Source organism: Garra rufa, chromosome 8, assembly GCF_049309525.1.
Source record: "Garra rufa chromosome 8, GarRuf1.0, whole genome shotgun sequence".
NCBI classification, from domain to species: domain Eukaryota; kingdom Metazoa; phylum Chordata; class Actinopteri; order Cypriniformes; family Cyprinidae; genus Garra; species Garra rufa.
In genome coordinates, this window is record NC_133368.1 from 39,177,625 (window position 1) to 39,186,868 (window position 9,244).

The 9,244-nt window shown below is 36.5% G+C and overlaps 1 protein-coding gene across 1 annotated transcript in view; it reads left to right on the forward strand.

The window, feature by feature from the left end:
* Positions 1 to 2,643: 2,643 nt before the first annotated feature.
* Positions 2,644 to 9,244, forward strand: part of clybl (citrate lyase beta like) — a 104,592-nt gene continuing 97,991 nt past the window's right edge. Inside the window, exon 1 of the mRNA XM_073846095.1 lies at positions 2,644 to 2,745. Within this exon, the coding sequence (XP_073702196.1) occupies positions 2,702 to 2,745 (44 nt within the window). The 5' untranslated portion in view covers positions 2,644 to 2,701. The remainder of the gene's footprint in view (positions 2,746 to 9,244) is intronic.

Below are 9,244 nucleotides of genomic sequence, written 5' to 3' on the forward strand. Positions count from 1 at the left end.
GAATGGAATTTCAAACTATATGCAATATGTTGAATGTGAGTTCCCATTCTACACCTGTTATGTTGTGATATTATTGTTGCAGACCATGTAGTTTTAGTTATATGATATTTATTGTGTATTAAAACATAGATTGCTGTTCTGTTCTGTCTTGGATATGCAATTTGTTTCATACCTCATGTTAGTACTTAATGTTTTAAGATAGATTTTTCATGGACTAAGTTGTCCAAATATAGTCTTAATACTCCAAAACAATGTAGGAAGTAATATAGCGTGACATGGTTTGCTCACTTATTTTACATTACAATGCAAAATAATGTGCCATAGTTGTTGTTGTTGTATTTTGGTATTTTTTTTGGCTCTTACAGAGTTCTTCTCCTTCAAGCAATGCTGTGCACAACCATCACGTAGCCAGAGAAAGGGTTTTTGAAACCTGACATTTCCTCAGAGTCCCCTGCTGACTTAATCATGGCAAATATTGCGTGTCATTTGTTTGCCACGCATGGACCTGGCTGATGGTAGTAGTAGTAATTCACCACCGCTGTGCGCCGGTTCCTGGAGTGCGCTCCAGTGATGGTGTCGTGCACGTCAGCGCACAGACATGACAGCCAGGATCATCACCAAACTGAGGCTATGCTCGGAACGGAGTATAGTGTACACTAGCGGCTGCCTTTTTTTTCTTTAAAAGTTATTAAATGTGTGGAATAATATGTATTATGTAACTGTAAATATTTCAAATAGTAGTTACTTATATTGTTCTCATGTGAACTCATTATAATTCATTGAGTGGCATTCTATTATAGGAATAAAAATACAAATTTTGCATTAAGGCGAAACACTGCAGGAGAATAGGGTAACAAAAATGAACTAATAGTTATACCTTGCTTACCAAGTTGATTGATTACTTTGATAAATGCAAACATTTTTTGTATTACAAGTTTTCTAAAAGGTTTAAATATGCAAATGAGGAAATATGTGCTAATTTGCATAGATTTCTAGTACAAAATCTAAACACTGGATGAAGTGAGTTTCAAAATTCTTGTTTAATTTTTTTTTTTACATATTAGAGTCAAAAGTTTTTATAGAGGGAGTTTGGGGAATCTCATTTCGTCACAACATAATTTAGAAAAAACTTAGAACAGACAAGAAACACTATATTTCTTACAATTTTTTAAGGAATAAAATGTATAAAATCAAGCAAATTATATATGAACAAATCCCTCTGTAAAAACCTTCAGGATATGGACAGGAATAAAAATGTAAAGTTTGGTGTGTATAAGTGCTACTGAAGTGGAGATTTATGGCTCAGTGTAGGAGAAAAAACTCATTTTGAGAAAATGGCCCTTAAAAATAGGCATTGTCATTGCTATAAAAGAAACACTTAACAGTGTTTTTTGGATGTTTTCTTACCACGAGTCTGAAAAACACCAAAAAGCCCCAAATCTATAAAATGATAGGTAGATGGAAAAAACAGCGTCCCCCCTTAAAATCCAATTTTATGTGAATAAAATGTTGTAACTCAGTGAGTTTAAATAATGAGTAAAAAGTATGTTAAAATTCAGGTTGATTTTACTTCATGTGCCACATTGTAATGGAAGGTCTAGTTTAGTGCATTGCATTGTGGGGTAAAATTCTACAAAGTGTGTTCTAGTTTGGTTGTATACAAGTTTATTTGTATAGCACTTTTCACAATACAAATCGTTGCAAAGCAGCATGCTCCACATTTCTGCCAAATGTAGTGTGTCATGCAGGTATTTTATGTCAAAAATGTGCACAATATATAATATATACTGTAGAAATAGTATAAGTCATGTGTTAGTATTTTCTGAACATGGCCTCCAAACATGGCATGATAATATAGTTCACCTAAAAAGATGAAAATAAAATAGAAACAGCTGAGGAACGATGTATCAGTAGTAGTTTGATATTTTTACTACTACTACTACTACTATCGTTATGTCTTATGCTGCCTTCATGTGCTATCGTAATTATGGTAAATACCAAAATCCGACATCGAAATTGCACATGAACACCCACTCACGTTGTAATTTCCACTGGAAAGCTCGAAAAATTTTATGATACCCGAGTTGCCGAGATGGGATAAACTTTGACCTTTCAACATGGCGGACAGTAATGAAACCATAATGAATGGTAAACATTGCATGATGTTAAAAGTAAAAAAACTTATATAGGCTATATAAAATATATATACTATATATAGGCTTATATAAAAACGTATATATAGGCTAGCTAAAATAACCATTAGTAAGTATTGTCTTTAAAACAACTCTACTATTCATGATCAATAAGATACAGCCTATAATTTACCGTTTGCGTTTTGATGCATCCTGTAGCAGATGCATTAGGGAGTTTATAACCGTTTTAAAACTTTTACCAAAGTAGCATGTGAGGACAAATTCCGAGTTCGCCATGTTTCTCTTCACTACGACAACAAAAGCACCTGAATACGACACACTGGTAATTTCCACTTCACAAGTGGAAAGCATCATCTTTCCCATATCACATGAAGGCAGCATTAGTCCATAACATGCAAGAACATGCAATTGTCTGCGACTTTAAATCAGAAAGGGGCAATTCTTCCTGGGCACCTATTTTTTTTTCTCGGACCAATCAAGCGTCTTTATTTTTACACATAGCGACGCTGGCAGCCAATAGGAACATCTCATGTGAGAAAGCTGAAGACATGGCGCTGCGCATAGGACTTGCTTACAGAAGAGAGTCTGTGTTGTAAGTTTGAAACCTACTAGAGATTTCTGTTTTCTTTACATTATACATTATGTGTTAATGACACTGAGCGTTTTTAAAGTGCATTCGTAGTAAAGGACGTCCTATAAAAGTAAGCGGAGAGAATTAAGGGAGAATATGATACAACTCTTATGTTATTAGGAGGGTGACATTGACATGTTTATATGCTTTCTTTTACACGGATAACTGTTTGTTTGTCTGTTTCTTTAAGTTTCTGTGTGACAAAACGCTTGCGTAGCCGAGGTTTATCCTCCGTGTATCTCGTTTGGTGATATGTTTTAACGGAAATGTCAAAATATGGAATGAAAGAGCTTAAGTTTGATGTCCAAAACTATTGATCAAACCTTAGTCCTGTTGCCTAGTCAAAAACAGTATTGATGTTTCGAACAGTATCCAAAGCAAATAAAATATTGTTTTGAGGTAAAATTATGCTGTATAAAAGAAGAAAGAGACAGTAAGGTGACCAGGAGCGTTTGGCGTGCTGATACACCTATCGGTTGTTTGCTAGCCGAAAAAAAAAATCATTGTAGTATCTCATTTAAGTCTTTCAAGAAGAAAATAAAAATAAATGGCACATGTAGCCATTACTTAGTAAGTAGTAGGTTTGGGGTCAGTACGTTTTTAAGAAATTCATATTTTCTATTGAGCAAGGATGCATAAAAAAAAACACATACTTTGAAATATTTTCGTTTCAAATAAATGTTTTTTTGAAATGAGTGCTGAAAATGACAATTTATCATGGTTTCCGCATAAATATTGAGCAGCAGATCATGTTTTTAATACTGATGATAATAGGAAATGTTTATTATTAGCTGAAGACTGAAGTAGGCTAATGGCTGCTGTAAATACAGCTTAGCCATCACAATTTCATCACTAAATTTTATAATGAATAAAGTAGAGGAATAAATAACAAAAATGTATTAAAATAAAACATTCTATTGTAATAATATTTCGCAATATCAATGTTTTATTTTATTTTTTATCAAATTAATACAATCTTGGTGAGCGCGAGAGATTTTCAAAAACATTAAAAAAAATCGTACTGACCCCAAACCTTTGAACGGTATGTCTATATGTATAAAGATATATATATGTTATTTTTCACAGATCTTTCTTTATATAGACTATACATATATATTTATATTGGATTAATATAATGCTAAATTAAATTAATCTATTTTTATTCATTTATATCTATTAGAGAATTCTTGGGATTGTCTGTGGTTAATGCTGAAGTTTATTAAGAGCGGGCAGTGTCTCTTTTTTTATTATTGCAGAATGGATGATTCAAATATAATCCAAAGCAAATTAAATTTTGTTTTGAGCTAAAAATGATTCTTAATATAATGCAGAATTATTCTTTGATTTTTATATTCATTTATATCTATTCTATTTACAAAATTCTTGGAATTGTCAGTGGTTAATTCTAAAGTTTTCTAAGAGTGGGCAACATGTATTTTTGGCTATTATTTTAGAATTATTATGGATTAATGCATTTTTAATACTTTATAATACTACTTTCAACTCGTGAGTAAACTCCCAATTTTGACTAGACCAATCTCTGAAAATTAAAAATAAATAAAGAAATAATAACAGGCTATTTTTCGCTGTCAAGAAATGCAGTCAGCAGGTAGTACCTGTTAACTAAGGCAAACACACCAGGAAAATGTAAATTTCAAGAGCTTTGGCTACAAAATGACCGATTTAAATACTGGGTGTTAAAGTAGACTATAGAAAAGCAAAAACTAAATGTGAAGAAATAAAAAGATTTGTATCTTTTTTAAGCATTTAACAGGTAAAAACAAAGAAAATAAATAATAATGTGTACTGTGTGTGTGTTTTGCACTAAAATGTCCATGATAAAGCTTAGTGCTGGGCGATATGACGATATATATCGTGGGGACGATAGAAAAGTGTCTATCGTCCTATTTCTCTTCTATCGTTTCTATCGTCTCTAACCTAATTTTATCAATTACTAAAGAAAATATTGTATTAAATAGGCTATGACAAATGTATGATAGTGTCTTGTTGCTGTGCAATGCATACTCTACCCTATAAGTGATAATCAAGAATAAAACGAACTTTTTGACAAAGAAACTCCGTCTTGTGCGACGTGACGCTTTACGTTGTTGCGACATGCTTTAACTCGTGAGTGCCTAAAGATGGAGACGCAAGAGGTTGAAGATGAATGCCCGGATCGAGTCGCAACAAACTGAAACTGCTACGCAGGCAGCAGACAAGAAGTACTTTTACCGACACGTGGGGATACGTCAGTGATTTTGTTGCATTTTGGCTTCAAGAGCTCCGACACGGACCAGAAGACAGTCATGTGCAAACTCTTCCAAAAGACTGTTTCCGCGCCCGACGCTTCACACATACTTCGTCTGCAGTGCGTATGCGTTGCGTATTTTTTTCCGCACCCATGTTAACGGATCAGATCGTTCACACTGCACGCGGTTGCTGTCCGGTAGTGCGTTCCAGAAGCGGTGCGTTTGCAGCAGTGGAGCGATCCTTTCGGCACAGAGTCTGTTTTTGCTGCGCTGCATGCGCTGAATTAAAGTGACAGCGCATTGTTCGCTGTAAAAATGACCATGGATTGACACGGAAATGTACCATAAATGCAGTCTACTGTGCTTCACAGTCAACACGTGGCTTTTTGGCTAGGTTTAAAATAGTGCAGTTTTAAATAAACAAGGCAACATAATAGATGCACTTGTCCAGGTAGAAAAGTTCTTTAAAATATGGTTTTTAATAAAGATTTAATACGAAAGAAAGGCACAGAGAGCCGACTGCTTGTCTGTGGTAAGTTTTAATTTAAAATATTTGTGATAGCCCAATTTCAATATGAAAAGGAAGCTATAGCCTACATGTGCTGGGTTTAAATGTGTTGCAACTTGCTTGACCAATCTAATAAACAAATCTAGAAGTCAAGTGCATTAAATAATAGCCTACGTTGTTTATAATACGTTGAGTTTAAACGTGAATATGTCTAGTATTATTGTATTAGTGTACTGTGATAAAAGAGTATCCCAATGCTGAAAAAGCACGTTTGGATTTGAAATTAAAATAACGGATAAATGGTGTGTTTGTGGTAAACACCCGCGGATCAGGAACGGACTGCAAACGCGTTCTGTGTGGAAGCAAAACGAGTCCGTGCTGCCTCTGCACCGCATACGTAAGGCACACGGACTGCATACGCACTGCAGACGGAGTATGTGTGAAACAGGCGTGATACTTTATTTTGGTTTGCAAACTTTGCACTACAAGGTTGAAAAATGTTTTGTTTATTTTTTTTATAATTGAGTGCTTTTCTGCTCAGAAACTTGAAATGGCTGTGCACTTTATTTGATAATACTATTTAACTATGATGTGGATAAAAAATGTGAAGGCTACTGTAGCTCTACCTCCACCACATCTGTTGCCATTTGATACATTTATATTGCTGCACTAAAATGTATTTTTCTCATTTGTGACAGTTCAGTTAAATGTCACTTCAAATAACGAATAAAAATAAAGTTGCAAAAAAATTATGCAATGATATTTTTGTCAAACTTTTCAGAGAATAACTGAAAACGTACTTTATTTTGGTATATCGTGATATATATCGTTATCGTGATATAAAATAATCCATATCGTGATACATGATTTTTCCATATCGCCCAGCTAATAAAGCATGGAGAAATTCAGCTTATTAGTCAGTGAAAGTCAGGGAATTTGACATTTGGCTTAGAGTGGCAACCCTGTAATAATTGGTTTGGTTCATGATATACTATATATAAGACCATGCTTAAATTTTATTTTGATAGTGTGTCCCATTTTAAACATTTGATCTGTCAGACATGAATAAATGACAAACATTTTGTGTGCTCAAGAATTCAGAAATTATACGATAAGGTTGTCTTTTCCAGAAGTATTTCGAACAACCAGTCAAAATCACTAAAGCAAATTAGTACTGTACTTCTACATGGTACATCTGTGTCTAATTCCTCTTGAGAGTCTTTAATGAGGGACTTCAAACAGTTTAAATGTCAATTACAAAGAAGGCATGGTTTTAAGGTCCCAGTAATCTGTCCATATTGGGCATTGGTCATCAGGACATGGTGCCAGGTGGCTGTAATTCATAGCAGATGAATTTCCAGAGGCGCTCTACTGATGGGCCAGCTAATGTACAGTGTGAACTGTGACTGTCACGCCAGGGTTTGTCATATTTGCAGTTAGTATGTGAATACGCAGTGCGTCCAATGACAGTTTCGGTGCCTGAGGTCGTCCAGGAGGATGTGTTTAACTCTGTTAATTAAACCAGCAGTTCATGTTTGTTATCCCTCGAAGACAAATCCATTTGTTCAGCTTGTCTAGAGGAACGTGTTTCTCACACATTCACAGTTAAATTAGTTTGCCCCAGCGCATGTATAGAGAACCTGGATTATCATCAGCTTTCCATTTGTTTAATAACTGAGTGAGCTGATGTGAGTGTTTTTTTTCCCCTCCTTCCACAAAAGCCACAAAGCAAACTGAGTTGGCTTGGAAGGAAATTTGAACACATGGCTAACTGCACGGGCTGGACCCAATTCCGAGGCCCGTGAGCAGAGTGTGTGTGTGTGTGTGTGTGTGTGTGTGTGTGTGTGTGTGCGCGTGTTTTATGGAGAGCCGAGAGCCACTGGCTTGGAAGCAGGCTGGGATATGTCACAAACACCCTCATGTCAAAGATGCAATAGCATCCCAGAGGAAACATGGATTGACGCTATGAACTCGACAAGTGATGAAAGTAGCCTAGAGCTTGTCAATTACACTTCCCGGGCCTGGACCCTATAAGTTAATGGGCAGCTTCCCCTTTCGAGGCCTGCCAAGGCTTTATAGTACTGGTTATAAAACCATGAAGTGTAATGTGCTACTATAACTTTTTCAATTAAGAGCAACTGTGCAAATGCCTTTGGATACCTGGAAGCAATGGAAAGCAATTTTAGAGGGTTTTCTTGGCATAAATCAAAGGTGGGGCTCTATATGCCAAAACCTTTTTAATGAACTTCTTTTTGGGATCCAATCCTAATGGGTTTTTGCTTGTATTCATCCTCCCCGTTTGTAATGATGAACCTTGTTTTCAAATGCTAAATGCGTGCCCCTAAATATCCTACTGTGCCTGTCGCCATCAAGTTAATTGTTCATATTATTTGCTTTCAAACCACTGCATTAAATATACGTCTTCGACCCACGTTTGAATTTTATATTAACTGCGTCGACAATGCATGAAAGAGATAAATTAGGGTTGTTGTTGTTTCCTGTTCTAATATTCTTTGTGTGTGTGGAAGGACTGTGACATTTCCGAACAAAGTCAACAGGACAGGACAGATCATTTTAAATGTTCAAAGCCGCCGATCCCCCCTCATCTGGTGCCTTTTAGTGTAGGTGCAGCCTTTGGCATCCCATAGAAAAATAAATGAGTGCTGAGTAAATAGTGATGTGTTGACAACTCATTTCCACATTGATTGGTGCCGGTAACAGGAGCAGAGGTGTGTGGCCTTAATCCAATTACGAAACAAAACCAGAGCCTCACTGTAACCACCCATCTTACAGCATATGGCCTGAACCGAGTAACCGAAATGTGAGTTCACCGGCTGACCCAGTGTGATCAAAGCAAGCCTGAGGTTGTTTTAGTGTGAAATAAGCAAGCTGGATTCAACGGCACACCCTCATAAAATGTGTGAGGTTGTGTTTATATGTCTTCGCTCTTCACGTAACCAAAAAAACGGATATCGGTTTTGCGTCCGTCTCGCTCTCACATTTTAGATCAGTACGTCAATATATCGGTCTATTACCTGTTGTTGACCCCCCCCTAAACTGGGCCTTTGAAATTTGTTACAGAGCATTAACTTAACACATGTTCTGGGGGAAAAACAAAGGGGAGGTAACAGGATTGGGAGCCAGCTGAGTAAACTGAATGTTAGAGGGATGGCAGTTCGGAGCGTTCTCGTCCCGGAGGTAACTGAGAAGGTCCATACGGCCAACAGATGGAGATTTGTGCTCCGAGTCCCCACCGACTCAAGCAAGTGCCTCTGCTCTTGCATTAAAAGCTTTGATCAACGGAGGGTCTCGGCCAGAGAGCGGCTCCTCAGATAGGCAGTGGACTCGCATCTGTATAAACATGGCCTTTCAGGAATGTGTGAACAATGCAACAATAGAATCTTGTTCTAGAGCCAGACCCCTGGACTCGTGCGGTTCACAGATCGAGCTTGTGCTCGGATTGAATGAACAGTTTTGGGAATATTCGCTGTTTTCAGTCATAACAGCGATGGGATGTTGAAACTTTGCCTTTGATTCACACGAGTTTCAATGTGAGAGTGGCACAAAATTGCGATAATGTACTGTGGAGCCATTTAGCTAAATTTTAAAAGGACTTTGATATTCGGATACATATTTAATAATACTCATACATTTTCTCACAATTAATACACTCATAAAAAAAGGCTGTCAAAAAGTACATTTT